This window comes from Jatropha curcas, chromosome 9 (assembly GCF_041381405.1).
Source record: "Jatropha curcas cultivar XTBG-Jc1 chromosome 9, XTBG_Jcur_1.0, whole genome shotgun sequence".
Taxonomy (NCBI): Eukaryota; Viridiplantae; Streptophyta; class Magnoliopsida; order Malpighiales; family Euphorbiaceae; genus Jatropha; species Jatropha curcas.
The window spans coordinates 4,030,030-4,052,560 of NC_143159.1; the positions used below are offsets into that span (position 1 = coordinate 4,030,030).

Below are 22,531 nucleotides of genomic sequence, written 5' to 3' on the forward strand. Positions count from 1 at the left end.
AGATTGTATGACAAAAGTAGAAGTCACCAAAGAGAACAGAGAAGAAATTTTACAGTTACATATGCACTAATACCTAATGCATTTATTTTGATAGAATCAACCAAAACAGAACTAAAATTTGGAAATTCAGAAGAAATTTTTAAAAATCTGCTTTCCTTCGACTTACAGCCTACAGGCTCAATAGAGTTTGGCAATATTAGATGCCTATTCTTTCTATTCTATATGTGATTTTCTTCCCCACTTGCCTTAGTAGCCTTTCCTCCCCCTTCCCCAGCGCGGATTTCACTTACTTTGACTTTCCTTAGGGCAAGAGGAATTCCGTGAGAATTAGGCACATGTTAATGTAATACTTCTTCTAAAATTGACTAGAAATGCAACAGGCAAAATAATGCAACTGAACTCCAAGATACATATCATAATATAGAATCACAGTACATATATGCAAAGAATACAACCAGAAAGTATATACCAAACAATTGACTCCAAAACTATTACCCTTCCTAGGTTCCAGACATCAAACACAGTATTGAATATATGCCAGTATTCTATTATACAGTTTAGATAATTTTTAACCACAGAAAGAGCGCCCTCTGTTGCTTACATTTATAAGCTCACGCAGTATCTTTCTGCTTCTTCAAATACCAATAAAATTTATTTCCAACCCACTACTCTCACCAAAAAACATGATGCAAACCATAACCTCAAATGTCAAAATAAAAGTAAACTAATAATAGAATCACCTTTGTGAATTCACTGAACCAGCTGTCAAGTGTCTCCCATATTTTTGCTTCTTTGAAGCAGAGATGATCCAGTTCCAAAACATTCAATCTCACTTCCTTTATTGCTACAGAGTCGCAAACTCATCAATAATCAAATCAAGTGTGAGATTTTTTCTTTTCCAAGTAATTGCTAAATTTAATATCTCAAGGCTAACCATACAAGTAAAAGAACTTGCAATAATATAATGTTTATAACATCATGAGCAAAACAGAATCTTAAGTAGTATCACATTTAAAACAAATCTAATGTTCAAGCAGTTCAAAATTTCATTAAACAGTGCACCCCAACAATTGAAACCTATATTGCACGGAAATGAACACAAGGAAACGGTATTTTTAAAAACACAGCAAACGAAAACATGGGGAAAACGCGTAAATATGAAAAAAATAGGATTATATTTACAATATAAAAAAATAGATTATTATAAATCATTAAATATATTCAACAACAAGTCAAGTCCAATCAATATTTAATCATATCCAAAAGAAATACAAGTTCCATAGTTATAAAAAAATACATATTTGTGCATTTCTATTTATTTATGTATTTATTTTAATTAGAGAAATGAGTTGTTGAGAGTTTTCAATTTACATAAACGTATTTAAGAGAGGGGAAACCTATTTCTAAATTATTCGGTTTACGAAAACAGTCTCGAAACATTTCCAAGGAGTTTCCGAGCATTTCCATGCAGGAAACCTTTCTGAAATGCAAAAACGGCAGCCAAAGAAAGTTTCCGTGCAACATAGATTGAAACTAAACTGGCTGAAACCATAAACATAAATCAATTTATCCACTCACTGGGTTCTCAAACAGCAAACGACAAAAAAAAAAAAAAAAATGTAATCAAAGAATAATGACCAAAGACTTGTGAATATTTTTCCCATTGATTAAAACCAAGGCTGCTACATTATACTGAGTAAAAAATGAAAAGGCTTTTTCTGTGTCTAGTCTACTACATTCTCCCTTTTGGGGATTTCTTTTCTTTTCTTTTCTTTTATTTTTTTTCTTTTCCAGTTTGGTTTGGGGAATACGATAGAATAGTTTTGCTGTTACACATGAAAAACAAAAAAAACCCCGAAAAAAACCTCATTCTTGGTCACAAATCTCCCTAATACTGGACGATAGCACCTGATCGCCAGCAATCAATCGTAACTGCTTTATGAACATATCCCTGCCCAACCTACCCTCCTGTAATAAGCCAAAAAGAATTAATAAAAACATAATCCTTCTTCCAATATTTCACTTGGTCAGAAACAACAAAAAAATAAAAAACAATTGGACAATCTGATCACCGTACTTACCCTGTATGTATCATATAATGTCACCACTTCCCGAATTTTGGGGGGAGGGAGTAAACTCCTCATCTTCAAAATCAATTTCTCAAGCGAATATTTCATGCAAGTCGAACCTTTCATTTGGCCTAACAAACGACACCAGTAAAACAGCCATCCCAAATGAACCACCAAATAGCAAACACAAATTTCAAAGTGAACCTATATTTACCTGGCACGTGATTTGAAGATTTGTAGCTCACAACGAACTCCGGGATAATATGACTATTCATATTGCTTGACCAGACAATATACCACTTAGTATGATGAAGATTATCAACACCGGTGTCAAAATTGACATTAGAAGGATAGGACTGTTGGGACCCTGCTTCCACTTTCTCAACATTACCCAATATAAGTCTACACAATATAATATGTTTTTCGCCGTTATCATCCAACTCCGATAACCTGGCACTGAAAACACCAATGATACAATCATCATAATTCACAGATAAAAATTTAAAATCTCCAAAACCCAAATTGCATAAGATTACGGTGGAGATTGCTTCTAAAATTCAAATGAACGACATTACCTTATATGTGGCAATCCCACGGGAGAGAGATACGCACCAATCCCATAACAATCAGGCCCAGAAACCTTGCTAGGTACCCCAAAACCATGAGCTAAAATACTCTCCACAGCTTTCGCTGATGCGCCGTGCCAAGCGTATATCATATTAGACACACCACGCGCAGCCTTTGTGATCGCCATTTGATTTTGGAACACCTCATAACGCGCCTTCTCCAAATGACCCTCGCGCGTCCACTGATGAATGGCGGTAATTCTAGCACTGGGATCAACTTTCCTTATCCCAGATAAAAAGGAATCCCTAACCAGTGAATACGGTTTTTCGCTATATCTTAATAATCTGGAATTTGGCCATCTAGATGTTTCTCCCTGGGGCAAATTCAAACGCTGCCGTTTCGAACCATTCTCTTGCTCCAGCTTTATTGACGAATTCACCTCAGGCTCTTCCTCATCCAATCCCTCCCTCTTTCGCTTAATCGGATTGTTATCAATCCGGATATTTATTTCAATGTTCTTGTTCTGGGATTCCTTCAATTTACAATCAAAATCCTCACCAACGAACACTTTAGGGAAAAAGCACTTGCCTTTCTCATCAATCCACGCAATTGATCGTTGACGCCCGTTCTCGAATTCAGTCTGCAACATGCGCAAGAAATCAAAGACATACTTGGAGCCATCAACATGCAAGTCAACCATGGGCTTGCCTTCCAAGAAAACAGATTTCAGAGAGCCAAACACTTCTAGCGAGAAATCCATCCAGGAGCCGTCGTGATTGAAGTACATGAAGCGAACCGGCGCAGCACTGCGCTCGAAGTTGCTGTACTTCTGCATCATGAACTTCGTGGAACAGCAATTCCCCGCAAGATTCGCGCAACAATTGAGAGGCCTCGGCGCCGAAGAAGAGGAAGATGATGCTGAAGTTGATTTGGAAGGTACAACCCCCCTAATGGATTCCACCATGTTCTTTCCTTCATGAGCCATTAGCTTGCCACTTGCTGTTGTTAGGGTCTATGAAATCAAGAAGAACCGGTAGAACCAACAGTAAAGTTTTTCAAAGCCGATATTTATAATAGCGGTTTCTTATTTCACTAAAACAGCCTTGGCTCTTTGGTCATGAGTTAAGTCGGCGGAAGGGTATTTTCGACAAATGGAGAATGAAAGCATCTTCAAACTTATGGGTTAAGTAGTTGCAGTTTAATGACGGCTGCATTGAATTCAATTGGGCTGCATCGGTTTCCCTTTCTTCGGCCCAAAGAAAATCTTGAATTTTTAGATAAGAATTAAATAAATCTTTCAGTTCCGGCGAAAACAGAGAAGAAGCGGTTTGACGGGCTACTTTGCCTGGCAGAAATTTTCATTTGCTTATTCTGGGAAGTTTTGTTTCCAGAAAGAAACAATTAAGAAATTAGATATCTTGTAGAGTCTTGGTCCATGCTCATATTTCACACTTTGTTTGTCTTTTGCCATAAATATTTTTTCTTGATCTGATCGTATTACTTCGTGATTCATCGTCTATAAGGGTTTTTGGTTAACTGCCGTGTTTGATTTGTTTGGTGTGTAACAAATTTAGGGTACGATTAATTTGAGGCGTAAAATCAACATACATATGAACCAAAAACGGTAGTTGTTTTCCCTATAACTATAACAAAACAATCCTAGGGCGGTCACCTCTCGGACACCGTTTGCTATACTATCTTTACCGTTTGCGTGCCAATTTTTATAACCGTCGATAACATAGGGCGATTGCATAGCGGCGATATGGGTAGGATTACCTAATGGGTGTTAATTATGCAAGCAATTCTTTTCTAGGATATAATTTTTGACTCGCAAAAGTGGTTAAAAGCTTTTAATGCTTCTTACCATATTATTAATACGACTTTATTATATTTTACTGAAACAGTTGTGCGTTAAACATCTCAATTTCTTGTGTTGGAACGTTTGGTTACCATTTGTACTTTTTCAGAAAAAAAATGCAAATATATGTTATAAATATACCCTTATTATTTCGTGCTTATACTATCTTATTTGGTTGTTTTCGTCCCATCCAGATAAGAAAAAATAGAATAAAAAATTTACATTCTATTCTATATTTTTTATTTCATTCTATAAAGATGTATATTCATATATTCTATGAAGTGTGTATTTCATTCAAGCTTAGCCTAAAACCTCTATTCAATTTTACTTGTTGATTTGCAAAATATTATAGCGACATCATAGAAAGTATAAAATATAAGTGAGAGATGATTAAAATGTTATCGTGGTATAATTATATCACCTAGATTATAATATAATTATATATATATATATATATATATATATATTATATAAAATTGTTTTCTTTAATTTAAATATATAAAATTAATATAAATACTGAAAAGAAAGAAAAGGCATGTATTTGGATTTGACGCTCTGTATTTGGGTTATACTGCGAGTGACCCGCAAACTGGGCCGACTTGTCGTTTTTATCCTAAAACGGGCAAACGACTTTCATTTGTTTATTATGGTCTCCCGTTTCGAATTGGAACCGGGATCACATAGTGAACCGGTTCCCAGCTTTATCACTGAGTCGGAGCCCACGTAATGTCTTTTATCTCCGACGACGCAATATCAGAGTGTGTATAGAAACCTAGTTGCAGCGGAAATCGTGCGGGCAAGCTACAAGAAAATTTCTGCTCAAGCACGAGAATTGATTTGCTGTTTCGAAGTCACTGTAAGTATCCTAAATTTTGCAGAATCATCAACGTATTTACACTGATACATATATGTATATATATCAAATTTTAATTGATAAATTGAAGAACTAGCTTTCCACTGAATTCAAGCAATTGAAAAATTGGAAATTTTCTCTGGAAAAAAAGGAGCTCTAAGATCATCTTTCCTCCATCACATTTTCTCAGAAAGCAAACAGAACTTAACGGCTCCTTCAAACTCACATTGGTTTTGATTCTGGAAATTTGTGTTTTGCCTGTAAAGTTGTTAGGCGATAACGAGAGTATTCTGCTAAAGTATTTTGTCTCAAGTTGAAAGTACTTACTAGTGGTAGCGAAGACATATTTGGATTTTTACGGTTCAATTAGGTGGATTGTTGACTCTGAAATACTGAAGGTTTTTGTTTCTAAATCCAGCTTGCAGTACATCGTAAAATCGTTAATCTCCAAAACATCCATAGTTAGGGCATTAGACTTTACTCTTATACTAGCTCCTTGCGGTTCCTTCATCTTACTTTAGACCAGAGCTGCTTTTTATGTTTTAATTTTTTTAATTACTCCATTTCCATATAAGGATCTTCCTTGTTTCCAAACCCATCTCTTTTTTAACAACTGACTTCTCCTAATATGCCAAATGCAGACACGTCCCATAAGCTTTTGCAGTACTGTTGATTAATTCCATAGATACTCGTATACTCGCCAGCTTTATAGATAGTCTGATATTTTCCTTCGCACCCATAAGGGAGCTGAATTCTGCTAATGTTTAAAATTTGCTGAGAAAAGAGGGGGGTGGGGGGGTGGGGGTGGGGGTGTTAAAGCTTATCAAAGATAGGACAAGCAGGTGCAGGAGTTGTCTCCTTGTCCGTACTAGTTGAAAACAAAACACATTCATAGCTTTATTGCATAAAATATCATCGTGGAGAAGTCATTTATTATAATATTAAATTGACAAATTCATGTTGCCTTTCTATTTTTTTATAGGTTTCAATTCATTTCACATTCTTCTATTTTCTGATTCTTGATGCTGATTTCTTTCTTGTTTGATGTTGCTCTTTTGGGTTTGTTGTATTCTTAATGCTGTGCATATTGCAGGTAAACTAATAGTATGTCTACAGCACTAACACCTTCTAAGAGGCCACATGAACGGAACGCTGCAGAGACAAATGGAAAAGGAAAGTGGCAAAAGACAGCAGGACTTAATTCCCCCAACCAACCAGGGAAATTCTCTTCTGGTGGCGTTGTTTTCCGAATACTCTGTCCCGCTTCCAAAACTGGCAGTGTTATTGGGAAAGGTGGTTCCATCATATCACAAATCCGTCAAGAAACTGGTGCAAAGGTTAGAGTTGAGGAAACTGTCCCTGGATGTGATGAGAGGGTAGTTGTTATTATGGGTTCTGATAAGGAGATGGAAGTCAATGCTGAACCAAATGAGAAGAATGGTGATAAAGAGGCTAATGTAGCTGAAGAGGGTGATGATAAAAAGGATGGTGGTGAAAATGATGAAAGTGAAGAAACTGTTCCTGCAGTTGACTCGTCAAAGTCTGTAAAGGAAACCTCATCCCTGCAGAAAGCTTTGGTACTTGTCTTTGAAAGAATAGTTGAAGCAGAGCCAGAGATAGATGGAAGGGATGAGGAAAACAACAAGCCTTCTATGTTCATTTTGAGGTTGCTTGTGCTTTCCAGTCAAGTTGGCTGCCTTTTGGGAAAGGGTGGCAGTGTAATCAAGCAAATGTCAGCAGAAAGTGGGGCACAGATTCGAATTCTTCCTAGAGATAAACTTCCTACATGTGCATCACCTTCTGATGAACTAGTTCAGGTAATTAAGTATTGGATTTTATCTACTGCATCTTTAATGGCGATTGATACCATCTCACACTTCTCAGTCACCACATATGTAAAGGGGTTGCTATTCTATCATACATTGAGTGAAAATAGTAATGTGGAGTTGCAGTTAGTGTAAAAGGTGAAACATTAAAGGTAGGCATATATGTAGCCTGTGATGCTGATTCCTTTAGAAGTTCGAATACTGTGATTTTTTTTTTTTTTGGGAGAATATTAAACAGTACTAACTTTGTAACCTACATCTTTTTTATCTCTCTTTCTCGCTTAGAGATCTTTTTTAGCATGGTATATATCTTAATGACAAGATTGGATGAAACTCCAGTCATATCTGATTTTCGTCTACTGCTTCTTCCCTTATGCGATCTTTTTGTTAAATCTGCTTTAAAGTTTCTTATTAGGTCAGGGGAAACCATGTTCACTGTTCATTTGTACAAAGGGAAAAAAAACATTTGGAGGAGGTTGGAGGTTTTAATGTTTTTTTTTTTTTTTTTTTTTTTTTTTTTTTTTTTTTTTTTTTTTGAGCAGAGAAGGGGTTGGGGGGTGGGGTTGCACATGCTAACTCACATTTGGTGGGAACTAACGAGACTGTCCTGATTAGATAGAGGAAGAAACTTTGTGTATGCATAAAATATATATGATTTGTTGGTCTCAGGGTAGATTTGCACATGAAGCGTTAGTCACTAGTCTCCTGCAAACTTTTGTTAGGTGTTGTGTTCTGGTACTAAATTCTCACACATCGGATAGCTGTTTTAACATTAAATTGCAGTCTTAACAGCAGTGGGTCCTGATTTCTGTCTTGGAAAAATGGAATGAGTCCATATATGAAATTTTCTATGGTGCATATTTTTGGTGTCTCCAAAAATTCTAATTTTTCTATTTTGTTCCATGTTTATGCTGCAGATCACAGGAGAGGTTGGAGCAGTTAGGAAAGCTCTTCAATCTGTTGCTCAACAGCTTTTCGAGAATCCGCCCAGGGAACATGACTCTTTCCCTGCCAGTTCTACATGGCCTTCATCTCATTCATTTGGCCATCCTCCTCCTAGGTCAGAAGCATATCCCCCACCATACCATTCTTTTAATACTCGGGGAACAACTTATGGTGCTGGACCTCGGGATTTTCATGAAAGTGGTATTCCTGGTCGAATGAAGCCTGCTCCAGATATAATAACCTTTCGCTTATTGTGTCTTGATGAGAAGGTAGGAGGTGTCATTGGAAAAGGAGGAAACATTATAAAAACCCTTCAGCAAGAAACAGGCTGTGACATCAAAGTTTTGGAAGGGGTTTCTGATTCAGAGGACCGCATTATTCTCATATCTGGTCCAGCGGTATGGTTTGCCTCTCTAACATCTTGGAAGTGATAAGTTTTTAGTTTTTGCCTTTCTCCTTCTGAGTCTTTTATTTTTTTCCTAACAATAGTTCAACTATTACAGCACCCAGAGGATAGGGTATCAGCTGCACAAGATGCAGTTCTTCGTGTGCAAACCAGGATTGCAAGGGCTTTACCTTTACCTGAGGGTAAAGATAAGCCTGTGATTGCAAGGATTCTTGTCTCATCTAATCAAATTGGTTGTCTCCTTGGCAAGGGTGGTGCCATCATGGCAGAAATGAGGAAATCAACTGGTGCATACATTCGGATATTGGGGAAAGATCAAATTCCAAAATGTGCTTCAGAAAATGATGAAGTGGTTCAGGTGTGTCCTTTTTGTGATTTTCTAACTTGACCTGGTTTGGCATTTTAAGTGTACCATCTGACCTATTTTTGCTGATGTATTTTTATAGTATTTTTAATTATCAATTTTCTAAAAGTGCTGATAACCGAGAAATCCAAAATTTTGGTCCAAGTATCAAGAAGAGCTTTGTCTTTTTTGTTCTAACTTTGTTCATCTACTTCATCATAGTGTTATTTATGGTGAGCCTTAAGGAGGACAGGAGGTGTGAGTCCAAGTCTCCAAGCACCCTAGTGCTAGTATGGTCTATATCATACAGCAAGTGAGGCTATACACACAAGTGAGAAAGTGAAGAATACTTTCTTCCTTTTCCTTTTGAAAGTCAATGCTTGAAAATCTTAAATGATACTGGTGCTTAAATATTATAATAATCAAAATGTTACATTAGCTAGGCCTTTTGGTATTTTATGCATAAATCATAGTCCATTTCAGCATTTGAGGTACTCTGGTGCATGTCACACCTAGGCTGGTGATAACTGAAACAATGTTGAAATAGGTGCATATAATTGATGTGAAAAAAAAGACTATCATAATTGACACAAGAATTCACTTACATTTTCTTAATTTTTGGGTTAATAACACTTTTTAACATTTGTGGTATTTAAGTTAAATTTTCTTTTTTGGACAGATTAATGGGGAATATGAAGTAGTTCAAGAAGCTCTTGTGCAGATAACGACCAGGTTGCGCAATCATTTCTTTCGTGATGTATTTCCTACAATAGACCATCCTTCCAATTCTACCTTTCTGGATCAAGTGCCTCCATTTCCTCCATATATGGGGAGAAGGGAACTCTCACCTTCCTTCCATGGATTTCACAACTTTGATGGCATGGGTGGTCCGCCTCCACATACTGGTTTCCATCCACATGATGATCCTTTTATGCACAATATACATAGATCAGGCATGCCTCTGCATATATCTGAAAGAAAACCTTGGGGTCCTCAGGTATAAAATCGTCATCTTTGCTTTTCAGGTTATTTTTAAAGCTGCTGCCTAAACTTTTAGGTGTATGCTGGCTATGCTTTTCATTACCCATTTCCATCTTTAGCATTTAGGACCAAATGTTGAAAATTCTTTGACGAAGCAAATTTTACCGTTCAGACTACTTTTAGACAAGGTAAATTTTGCAACAGTTCTGTGACTTTACTCTGTCTTTCTGAACTGGCTTTCAGGGACTTATGGAAGGCGGTGCCCCAATGGGTTTGCCAGACTTTGGAGGACCTGCTCAAAGAAGAATATCAGGTTTTGGAGGGTACGTATATTTTTATTCCTTGAAATTCTTCTTTTATTATGATTCAAGGTGAATTATTTATCCATGATGTTACCGTGAATTCTTTTCTTATGTGCTTGTATTTATATTTTGTAGGGTAAACCATCCAGCTGTTATTACAAGCACTACTGTTGAAGTAGTTGTTCCCCGTTCTGTGGTCCCTGCAATATATGGAGAAGACGGTACGTGCTTAAAACAAATTCGCCAGGTATGTTATTGGTTGGTACTCTATTTACAGATTATGCAAAATGAATATGCAAATAAAGGATCACCTTAAGAAGTTTCATCAGTGTGTGCATCAACATGCGCCTGCTTGCACCTTGGTGAATCATGAGATAAATTTTGTGGTTGCAAAATCCGAACTGGAAATATGAATCTCCTGTCTAATCAATTTAAAAAGAAGTACATACTAGTAGCAATAGTGATAGTTCATCAGAGTAATCAAGGATCAAAATCCACTTTATTTGTTTCCCTAGAAGTGTAGGTTTCCACATTTGAATTGATTTGTTATTTGCTATGCCATTGATAAATTCAGTTTCTCATGGGAAACAACATAGTAGGTTTGACTTGAAATTTTCCAAGAGAAGATTATTATGGAGTCGATTGTGATTTCTGTTCAAAGTAATTAAACTTGCAGTGGTGCTTTCATATCATATCTTTAGTACATCAATAAGTGTTTATCCATTTGTGTTGAATTGGGAGTAATGGTTTTATACTTTTTATTTATTTTTTGTGCAATCTTATATGACCAGAAAATTCCTTTTTTTCATTGATGTCAGATATGTTGTTGGTGAGGAAATAATGCCATCCAACTTTAAATCATTTGTAAAAGATACATAAAATTAGTACATCCTTTGCATGTAAACAGTCCCAGATATTTTTGGAGATAAAGTCCACTCAAAAGCCTGGGACTTTTTGATTAAGAGTAATCTTATGAAAATTAAACTTTGTATTCTGTCCAGGTTCTTGTGGATACCTCAGAACAATTTTTATTTGTTAAAGATATTGTAAATAGAATTTTTGCACGGCTTATTCATTGAGCCACGCATCTGTATTTTCTCGAAGCACTTTTTTCAGTTGCCCTGACTTGGTATTTCAATCTACTGTTTATTCATTCTGCATACTGTCTGCTTGATGGATGTGTTGTGACAATAGTCAGACCTGGTCAGCTTATGTTTGATTGGTCCCTTTAACCTCAATGCACACATGCATTCATCTGTCAGTTGAATTGTTAGTTTCCATTAATAAACATTATATGTCCTGCACATATGCAGGAAGAAAGATACTTGAAAGGCTTTCAGAAATTTCTAGCTTTTTGAAAAGGCAATACACAATTACAGCATTAGATATAATTTGAATTAGTGGTTACTGTCTCTACCAAATGTTTCTATTAATTGCAGGAGGCTTTATATGGCTTTAAACATTTCAATTTGTTCAACTCTGTTTCAGATTTCAGATGCAAAAATTACAATTACTGAGCCCAAGCCTGGAGCAGCAGAAACTGTGGTTATAATATCAGGGACGCCTGAACAGACCCATGCAGCTCAGAGTCTTATTCAAGCATTTGTGATGAGTGAAAGAGAGTCCGCTTCATCTTTATAATAAGAAGGTAATATTCGTAAACTCCTTTTCCTTGTTCTAGACTGACAATTAAAATGATTATCTTCACATGCTCTTTTTGTATTGTATGGATTGGATATTCTATTGATTATTAATTCTCGTTATTTTATCCTCTATTTATTTTACAGTTCATGGAAGGATCTAAATTAGTAACTGTTGAAATTTGATATCTTACTGAAGATTCTGAAGATTGGAGCTTGCCACGAATATATTTTGGCTGTTTTTGTGAGTAAAGTGAAAAACCATCTGAATTTACTGGTGAAAACACGAAATACTTAACAGATAGTTTAGTATCTTGATGGATGGCGGCATACATTTTCAATTTCATATGAAGAGACACAAGTGATCAAATTGTACCTTTGGCACTCAAAAGAGTTGTTGAACTAAACTTTCATTTTGAATTGTGTTGGATGATGAATTATTAGTAGACTGCAAGAGAAAGTGTATGAATAATGATGACTCATTCCCCTATCTACATACATGCATTTGTTTAGCAGAACATTTTTCACCACATTAGATTAACTTGTCAGAATTCTTTGCACGTTTGATGAAACTATCGTGCCAAATTTCGTATTTCCTAGATGTCTCCTACTGTTATATCGAATTAGGATTCCCACAAGATTTAACAACTTTTGTTTGTTCAATGACTTTTTTTTTTCATTGGCAGTCTATTCTGGTATATGAATGTGTTATCCTTGCTATCATTACCCCAACCATAATGCTGAATAGCAAGGGTTTTTGTGAAAGAAAATATTAAAAAAAAAAAGAAAAAGAAAAATAAGTAACAATGATGAATTGAATGGATCATTTGACCATCTCCTTGAGAACTGTCATACCAAGGACTTATTTTGTGCTAGTTTGTTTCTGGTATAATGCTTCCACAGGCTATGTTTCTTTTTTTGTAATGTTTTCATTTTTTTAATGTTTTCAGAATATTTGGAATTACCTTTGTTCTTCCCAGGTATGTTTGCTTACTTTCTTATGGTATCATCCATTATATGGCCTACAAGCCATGTATGGATATTTTAGAAGAGTCGATAAACACTAGTAATTAGAACTAAAATCATTTGAATTATAATTATGTGAAGGCAGTGTCATGCAGTAGTCTCATGAAAAGATAGACTGTTCAAATTACTTTTTGTTCCAAAATAAATAGGATTCTAGACCTGAATGCTTTTTCCTTCCAATATATGATTAGGGCCAAAAGAGTCATATATTATTGATACGGAGAATGTTGTCATCAAAGTTGTTTTACAACAGAAGTGGTAACCGAAGAATGCTTACGTTCAAGGCAGCAAGGCCCTAACCTAAGAATGCTTACGTTTGATCCATGAGGCAGCAGGACCCTACGATGCATCTAGTTTACTTTGTGCATAATACATTGGTTTCATATTGCTTGACCAGTACATAGGGCTGAACACTTGTTTCTGAACTTGCTCGCTCTCCATTTTTTTGATTTCTCATCTTTTTTCTAACAATCAATGATCTTAATGTCCTACTTGGTGACAAGCTTATGCTGCTGAGATCCGTGTCTATGTTTGTGTTATATCAATTCAAATCATGAAAATAGAAGAGAACTTTTTTTATCCTTGGATCTTTGAATAAAATATAATTGTTCATCATCACAAAATAACTTATGTTTTATAATTGTTTGTGGCAGTTTTGTCTTCAACAATCATGATACTGTCCTTTGATGAATATATTTTATTGGCTGACTACAGTTTAAGCGTGAATGCTAAAATGGCTGACATGATTGACTAGGTATCTTTCTTTTGTTTCTTTATATTTTTATACCTGATTTATAATGAAATATTTTTTTTGTTTGCTTTTGCTTCATATTTCTTGCTCAGAGATTCTCTGGTTTTTTATATTTTTAGTCCTTTTTCTAAATATATTGGTAAGCTTGCTTTCTAAATCGTGTCTTATTTTCTGTAGTCAGAAGTCTGAATGTCTGCCAAATTGAGTCATGGAGCTCAAAAACGAATTTAGAGAATTCCACACTTCATTTATTGTTAGACATTATTGAAGTCAACTTTGGAGTCTTGAATCAGTTTGGTTAGGAAAAAGTTGAAATTCTAATTTGTGCATGTCTGTTTGACCCCTGAGGATGCATTAGAAGTTGTCGATAAGTAGAAAAAGAATGTTTAGGGAAGAGTAAGGGATGGATAAAGTCAAAAAGTGCTTGTAGTATCAAACCATTCCGGAGACTCAACTTGAGACAGCAAAATGCTACCTTTCAGCAAGTGTGATCTTTATAGATTTCAGCCCCCCTGACTCAAGTTTAAACTTTTTGGACTGATTTGAAAAAGCAAATATTTTTAATTTTTGAGTATGTTTAGCAAATTTGATCCTTGAGTGGCCAAAATTTTGATATCTCATGATGAGTGAGTGGAACAGTAGTATAGATGTTCTTGTTACTATTTTAATTCCTTTGCATGGGAATGTATGAAAATGGGTGTAGATATCATTGCTTGCAAGCAAGTACAAACTAGTTCAACACATAATCCACTGGCTTTCAACAATAACGTTAATAACTTTCTCAATTGAAATCTTTGTACACTATAGTCTTTGGGTTGAGGAGCAATGGTTAACTGAGGGTTTATTGCAGGTTTTGACATGATACTTTGATTCCAGATGCTGTTGCTTGCCAACTGAAATTTTTCTTGTTTTTGAGACATGTTCCTGTGCTGACTGAATCAACGTTGCTAGGTTAAGGCCTTTCTACTGCTTAACACTTTTGTTTGCAGTTAAGCATTCACATAATGTTCTGTTGGTTGTATTAACTCTTGCCCCATTTTTATCAGAGTCTGAGTAATTTTGATGGAGAAAATGAAGAAAGCATTGCTTCTCCAGTTTTAATTGATAGATGAGTACAAGTGATTTGTTACTGTAGGAATAAAAATACAGACTTATCTGCTACTGAAAACTTTTACCTTGTTGCTTGAGTAAAAACAATGGTAATAAATTATTGCTCAGATTGAAAAGGCTTGTAGGTCTTGAGAGAGTTGATGAGACCCTCAATGGATCCAGCCGCAGCAACAAGTGATACTATCAAGCAAGCCAAACTCAATATTTTCAGCCATGTCCAGGTGACTGAAAACTTTGGCATTCTTGTGCGCGCAATGTACATCTCTATTGGAAAATAAACTGTCAATGGCCAGAACGCTGCTGCTCCTATTAGACCCAGAAAGTCGTTGAAGAACGGTAAGATCATGGCTAGTACTGCTGTAACTATTACGTATATAGTTCTCCATACCAATCTGAATGAGTTAAGGTAATACACGCCATAATATGGAATGTTAATGGCATGTTCGCTTGTTATGAACTTGTTCTCCGACCACCTTTGGTGGCAATACCTCTCTACAAAGCTGAAGATTGGCTGACAGAAGACCTGCACATTTGAATCATTTTAGACTGACCATAAAAGTGTTTTACAATGAGTAGAACTAGAGCATGCCCTTGGAAATGCTTAGCTTACCTGATAGGCACCGATAAGATGAATGGCGATACATACATTGGCCAAGTCGATCAGCCAGAAAGGTTCATAGAATCCAAAACCAGTCAGGAAATTGCCTGGTGCATCATTTCCGAATGCTGCATAACCGAGGCAACCACATAAGACATAGAACAGGGTGGTTGTTAGGATGCCAATGAATGATGCCCTCTTCATAGCTTTGTTCTCTGGAGGACTTGATCTTACTGTGTCCTGCATTTCATTTCATCGTTATCTCATGTATTACAGTGGCATGTCATCAATTAACTGAATTGGTTTTCAAAATTGTTCTTGGGCTAATTTTAGATTTGATCTAATCTTAGTATGTCTTACACGGTTTCCACTGGCTTACTAACAAGTAAAGTGGTCCTAATTTTTTAACCCAAAGCGTGACAAACCAGAATAAATTGGCTGTGCCAACTTTTCCAGTAAAGACAACCTCCATGAGAGTGACGGAGTGTCTTCATTCATTTAGATGAGCAAACTTTAATAGGGGTTTGATGATTTAATTGGTCAGGAGATGATGCAAGATTGTCAGATTGCGACAAGCACTGAAGCAGCAAGCGTACAAGATGGGCTTTTCCTTCTTTCCTAAAAGGCAATTATATCCATTGGCCCAAATTTTGGATTGTACGAGTGGTCCACTCTTTTAAATATGGTCCATTAAAGATAAGGAATCTCTTTAGAACCCGTTAACTACACTTGAGACCATTTGTTCTAATTTAAGCTTACCTTTTCTTTTTCTTCATAATAATCTAATAAAATATGAATTGTCAGCCTGAGGGAGAAAATATCTCATCTTAAATTATTAGAAATTCATAAAAATTTTCGATTTCTTAGTCTATATGGCTGTATCAAGAATTTCTTTTACGAGGCTGCTTAAAACCAAACCACAATTAATGTTCCTTTAAGGAAATAGCAGCAGGCACTGAAGCCGAAGCCGAAGCCGACATAGTCGAGATCTAAAGAAGCAGCAAGCAACTTGTGTCAAGATTTTTTTATACGGCACGCATTTCAATTGTCAACTATTATGTAGTATTATTATTATTATGCTTACTCCAGTCAAAATTTAATCCACTAGCATGGCATGGTAAAAAAGCGCATTGACGTGATTAAAAAAAAAAAAAAAATCACTACTTCAGTTTTGAAAACTTACTCGTTTCTCCTTCCTTCAATTTCAAAAAAAATATATTTTTACCCCCTAAGTTCCAACTCCCAGTTCTGCCTGATTTCTCTAGTTAAAATTCTAACTAGGCCCATTTCTTCCTTTTGCGAAAATTTCTTATATATATACTAACGCATAAAAATATAATAAAAAGAATAAAAAAGACTAGAGCATTTTGACTTACCTGTATCTCGATAAGAACGGTAGAGAAAGCATAAGCAAAGGCAATGTCCCCAATAGCTTGGAATGCTCTCCACACCTTCTGTGCTGGCGTCACGTCCACCCTAACTGTGGTTCCTGTTAAGCTTGTCCTTGCATGTCCCCCACCTTCATTTTCATTTTTACTATGTACTATTAGATTAGGGAAGAATAATCATATATCAAATCATAAAACTGATAATTATTTTTAATTTAATTTAGCACCTGCTACTTTTGCTATGGACAGTCCAAGGCCTATTGAAGAATAGGCAAAAGACATTACTGCTGCAACAAGTGAAAGCCATGAGAGCTTGTGGAAGTTCGGTATTTGGCTTAAGACGATTTGGATGCATGCAAATATGATCATATAGGGATTGTTCGATGTGTTGCACTTCACATGGTGCCCATGGTTATGGAAACAATTCGACCTCTTAACAGCCCTGATAAATATTAATTCATTAATTAATTTATTAAACTCCTCTACAAAACACAACATGTTTCTGATTAATTATATTAAGACTAATAATTAATTAGAATTAGAATTAAAATTAAAATTAAAATTACTTACACCATGCTAATAGATGCTGTAATAGTATAACCAACTGTGATTCCCACCAGATTTGCATATTGAGCCAACCCACACATCGTAACTTTCCAACCTCCTGTTGAACAATTATTGTTTAGGTTGTATATGAATATAATCCAAGATTTATATTAATATATTTGTACTGACCTAAATTGGCTCTAACAGCATCCATATAAGTATAGTTTCTCTTGCCAGTGACAGGATCAGGTGATCTATAGCAATCGGCAAGCAGAGTAGAAGTGAAGAAGGTGATAAAAGAGAAAGCCATGAGAATAACCGGACCAGCCACCCAGCCTAACTGGGCTATGGCCCATGCTAGAGATAGCACTCCTGACCCTATCACTGCTGTGATAATATGAGCACTTGCAGTTATCCATGTACCTGTCAAGAACAAGAACATCAGTTCATCTTTCAAGAAATAATGGCTTTTTAATATATGCACGAAAAAAGAAGATTGAAAGATTCAAGCATCTGAAGAATCTTTTGGTATTTTATAAAACTAATTAAAATTGAAAAAAAAAAAATTACCCGTCCTTTTAGCTCGACCATCATCGTCAAGATTCTTGCGAATTCCACCATTTTCATAGCCTTCTATGTCTACCTGTTCTAAGTACATGCTGCTATGTTGCATTTCTTTAGCCATTTTTTCCCTCTTTATGTATATTTGTTTATGTTTATAGCAAGTTGAAACGGTGGACGAAAGCAGAAAAAGAAAGGAAGGGTCTATAGAAAAGTGAAATCAAATAACAACAAATGGTGATAACAACTAAAGAAAAGTGATAACAACTGAAATCAAATAAAGAAAAGTGATAACAACTAATGGTGTTTCTGCCTATATAACAGAATCTATAAACTCAAGAAAAGAAAAACATACTTTTCCTAGAGCTAAAAGACTGGAGAGGGTCTATAGAGAGTAGTAGTGACAGGAGGATCCTCTGCACCATTAATGGTGGAGCAGAGGGTGTGGTCTTAATAACCTATAAAAAACCCTAAAGGGTCCCCACCCTGTATCGATGTGCTGTGTAATTTTGGTTTTGGACCATTAAATTAGAAGAAAGCTCTTTTCTATGGTAACCATTGAACGTGAAATAACATAGATACATGTCCCAACATCACCGATAGAACTTTCTCGGCCTACTCTTTTGCTTAATTTTTATTTGGTTCGGTTCCATTTAAACGCATCTGCAAGAGATTGAGACTGATACATACCAGAAAGATGAAAGTGCCGTTTCGAGACTCGGAAAAGATAAAAAAGGTCATTTGACCTTGTCTTTCTTTATTTTCTTGCTTATTTTCTTGAATATTACTTGATTATATTAGATACGAGCCTGTCAGATAAGAATTAAAAGGTCAAGAAAACGGTTAAAAGTTGGGGATAGGTGCAGTGTAGTTGTTAACCCTAAACAGTAGCAGAAATTAAGCGTAAGGATTCTTGTTATTAACTTCTCTTTAAGGACCTCAATCCAAATGATATACTATTTTGGTGTTTGTTATTCATTAATAGTCTTTTATATGTTCATTAGGATGACAAGCGCTTTAACCCTTCCTAGACCCATTCGAGCGAATCTAAATTAATCGACAGTAAATTTTAAATACTGAATAATTTTTTAAAAAAATATTATTCTTATATTATCGGTAATATTCCATACGTGGATACATATAATTCATATAATAATATTTTACAATACTACAAGAAAAATATTTAGATATCTAAATACAATGAATTTACAAGTAGATTTCTTGGGGTAAAACCATCCTTACACCTTTAAATTGGCCCAAAGCCTAAAGTTTTGGGGTTGATAAATTTTCTTTTTCTTCTTCAATCTCCTAAACTCTATATATCTATATATATATATATTTCCTTTTTTTTTTTTCATTTTTCTTTATTGTTTTCAGTTCACAGTCACAGTAGAAAGTCAGTGAATTATAACAAAGTGCAATTCTTTCAGTTGTTTTTTCCCACTTCTAGTGCGAGGAAAAGAAGGGATGATGACTCTAGTCCCTAGAAAAAGAAAGAAAACAATAATGATGATGACGATATATGTATATATGGTCTTTGGCATTTTTCAGAGTCAACCCTTCATTCATTATTGGTGGATTTTGTTTCGTATCTTCTTTTAGATAAACCCTTCGTTTGATTCAGAAAATATCGCCACCACTCCTTTCATGTCAGTCCAATACATAACGTTTAATATATTGTTTTAATATGTACATACTGAAGTTTTAACTGCATGAATACATATGAATGAAGCCAAAACTGAAGAAAAAAGAAATGTGGGTTTTAATCCAAATTTTTCGTTGTCATAAATCCCCCAAAATAAAAATTTAAATATTGATATAAAAAAAAGTGATTGAATTACCAAAATTAGACTACATAGAATTATAAATATTGATAGCTCTAATTGGTTGGTTTGCACTGACTTAAAAAGTTGTGTTTTTATTTTTTGGAAATCCATAAATATGGCTCACGTCAATAAGTCAACGTTCCCAAAAATAATTAATTAGCGTATCAATTGATACATATTTTATGACTCAAAATAATTTGGTTTAGTTAAAACACGTATATTTTATTATCTAAAATAATTTGATTTAGCTAAAACACGGTCCAAGAAAATTTGGTTTAGCTAGTGGTTGAAGTACAACAAACTCCACCTGATGATTATAGGCATCGAGCTGTGGAATCCACAATTTGAAAAGACCTTTAAAATAATTGTTTAGATTAGTCTTTCATCCAATCTCATCCAACCATGGAGGATGAAAGAATATATATATATATATATATATTTAACGGGTCAGAAAACCAAATGTAGATATATAGATATACAAATAAAATTAATATCATTTCTTACATAGTAAGGGAGATAAAATGTCATTTGGCATGTCTAGACACTGAAAATAGCAATATATTTCTGCAAAAAAGGATAAGGAAACGGTGCCAAACGACTATATCTGTATTGAAAATTACAGAAAACGACAGCCCGCCATTTTAGACTTATTAGGACTAGTACAAACTCATTTTTCAATTGACAACTTATTTCATACGTACAATGTCTTTCAAACATTAATTAAGTCATATGGGTCTCTTATTTTATCAAATCAAACACCTAATTAAACACGACTTCATTCGTTGCAGGTTGGCATCAGTATCATAGTCTATATGACCTTGAGAGCCAACGAATAGCCGCATATATACATTTAATTTCTGATAAAGATTGGAATTTATATTAGCTAAAAACATCCTATTACAGTTGAATATGTGGTTCCTCGTTTATATTCTGGTATGTGACAAGTCGTACCAATATGAAGAAGTTGATTAGCAATCAAATGTGTGTTTGCGTAATTTTCTAAGTCTCTATTTCTTGAAGATATAATCAATTTATTCCAAATCTAAGTATTACTCTACTAGTTTCTGTCCATTTTTAATGGCACATATTTTAAAATTTTTCTTTTTCCATTAAAAAAAAAAGGAGTTATTGCCAATTTGAAATTGAATATTGGAAAGTCCACAATCTGGGGATATATAGAACCACACCAATGCATCAAAAGGTAGCAAACTTGGATATGAGTTCATAGGATCCTATTTTTCATCTCCAATTGGAGAGAAGAGAGTGGTGTCAATGCTCTATATATTCTCAATAATTTGCTTTAAAGCAAGCAAACAAACTCGATTTTATATGAGAAATTTAAAAAAAATTTTGGTAATAACATGAGATGCAAGTTTTAAGTAAATGTCATGAATTTCCAATTTAACCTTATTAACATATATCCATTATTGCATGTCTCATATCATTTGGTACTACAATGTCATGATGCTTAAAATTATTGGATGGAGGGCCTTTGATGGCAAACTTTGAACTTGGAAGCATGCATGTCATGAATAATAATAATAATAATAATATGAATTGAATGAGCAATGTACCTATGAAAGAGACAGAGATGATAGAGGCATAGGCAGATACATGATAAACGACATTTAATGTGGAAAAGAATTCTTGTTTCAGTCGGTCGAAGCAAACCCATTTCTTGAAAATGAAATGAAAACTGAATTTTACTTTAAGAGTATCACATATATCACTGCCCATTCTCTATGGCCTTACAAAGAAATGGACAAATCCTTGCATGGGGTCCTTATTTTCTATTGGTTTGTGACTTGAATTAATTTTTGAGGCCACAAGTTTACCTCGAGCCCCAACCCTAACGACCTCCTTCTCATATTTTTCAAAGCCAAAACATATATAAGACAGCTTGTTTATTTTCTTGTTTTTATTTTAGATTTTTGAAAGCGACCAAAAAATATATATAATTTTTTTTTCTAAATTATTTGTCTCAATTTGTGAATTATTATTTGTTTGCAATTTTTTTAATTTTCTTTTTTGATTGAATTATTGTTTGTTGTGTGTCTTCTTTTTGTCATCCCAAATTCCAATAATGACTAGTTCGATGTAGATGATTGATGCTGACTTCCGATTACTATTGGATTTGAAGCCATATTATTCTGGTTTCTTTTGAATGTTCAAACCTCACAATTTCAAGCAAAAATAATTAAAGCTTTAAAGACGTGTTTCTGTTTTAATAAAACAACAATAATACATTGTAGATAGGAAAGCAAAGGAAACGAAATTAAGTTTCAATAATTGATGGTCCATAGTTTCGTTATGCTTGTTGATCCGGTTTCAATAATTAAGCATATTAAGATATAGTCTAGTAACAAATGTATATATAATCCGACAATAAATATTTAGATACAAATCCCTTTTCCTCCAATACTAAAAAAAAAATATATAGTATTTAAACTTTTACAAGATCGGAAAGTCGATCTTGATAAAAATTATTTATAGGATTACGAATTTTAAAATAAGATTACTCCCGCATCTTAAAATGGATTAATCTATATAATCAATGATATTTACCACATCAATGCCTCAATCTTTGCCTGATCATGATGGTAACTACATCAATGCCTCGATCTTTGCCTGATCATGGTGTCAACTATATCAATGCCTTCATCTTCTCCCCTTCCTCAATTCCTCTCACAAAGTCTCAACACCATGCTTAATTAATTATCATCATAGCCATTAATTAAATTCCATGCGAAAAATTTTCTTAATGTAGAAGTTTAACTTAATAATTTTCCTTCACTACTAAAAGTAAAATAATCTAACTTAATGTAGAAGTTCTTTGTCTCAATATGTGGTAAAACTGTATGACAAAACAGTATTAAAGGAAGAGTAAATAAAATAATATGTGATACGACGGGCCTAAAAACACCTTGTACGTCTT

The 22,531-nt window shown here is 34.7% G+C and overlaps 3 protein-coding genes across 5 annotated transcripts; 1 reads left to right on the forward strand and 2 right to left on the reverse strand.

The window, feature by feature from the left end:
* Positions 1-1,645: 1,645 nt before the first annotated feature.
* Positions 1,646-3,710, reverse strand: LOC105630779 (putative inactive poly [ADP-ribose] polymerase SRO3). The gene is made up of 4 exons (XM_012212730.4): positions 2,645-3,710; positions 2,284-2,525; positions 2,082-2,200; positions 1,646-1,968 (listed from the first exon to the last, which is right to left on the reverse strand). The coding sequence occupies exons 1-4, from the start codon at positions 3,619-3,621 to the stop codon at positions 1,867-1,869; spliced, it is 1,440 nt and encodes a 479-aa protein (XP_012068120.1). The 5' UTR covers positions 3,622-3,710; the 3' UTR covers positions 1,646-1,866.
* A 1,484-nt stretch (positions 3,711-5,194) lies between these two features.
* On the forward strand, positions 5,195-14,668 carry LOC105630778 (RNA-binding KH domain-containing protein RCF3). Of its 3 annotated transcripts, XR_002284045.2 has the most exons (12): positions 5,195-5,350; positions 6,441-7,164; positions 8,091-8,516; positions 8,622-8,882; positions 9,547-9,864; positions 10,092-10,171; positions 10,286-10,397; positions 11,639-11,798; positions 11,938-12,034; positions 12,741-12,770; positions 13,470-13,570; positions 14,418-14,668. XR_002284045.2 is itself a non-coding variant. In XM_012212729.4 (9 exons), the coding sequence occupies exons 2-8, from the start codon at positions 6,454-6,456 to the stop codon at positions 11,789-11,791; spliced, it is 2,061 nt and encodes a 686-aa protein (XP_012068119.1). In that variant the 5' UTR covers positions 5,195-5,350; positions 6,441-6,453; the 3' UTR covers positions 11,792-11,798; positions 11,938-12,320. The 3 variants fall into 3 exon arrangements, 1 of the variants encoding a protein (XP_012068119.1); XR_002284044.2 differs by lacking the exon at positions 12,741-12,770; XM_012212729.4 differs by lacking the exons at positions 12,741-12,770; positions 13,470-13,570; positions 14,418-14,668 and having other exon boundaries at positions 11,938-12,320.
* Positions 14,625-18,511, reverse strand: LOC105630777 (amino acid permease 6). Its single transcript, XM_012212727.4, has 7 exons — positions 17,780-18,511; positions 17,399-17,632; positions 17,234-17,327; positions 16,891-17,105; positions 16,652-16,794; positions 15,288-15,515; positions 14,625-15,200 (listed from the first exon to the last, which is right to left on the reverse strand). Exons 1-7 carry the CDS (start codon positions 17,892-17,894, stop codon positions 14,775-14,777), a joined length of 1,455 nt encoding a protein of 484 aa, XP_012068117.1. The 5' UTR covers positions 17,895-18,511; the 3' UTR covers positions 14,625-14,774.
* Positions 18,512-22,531: the final 4,020 nt, after the last annotated feature.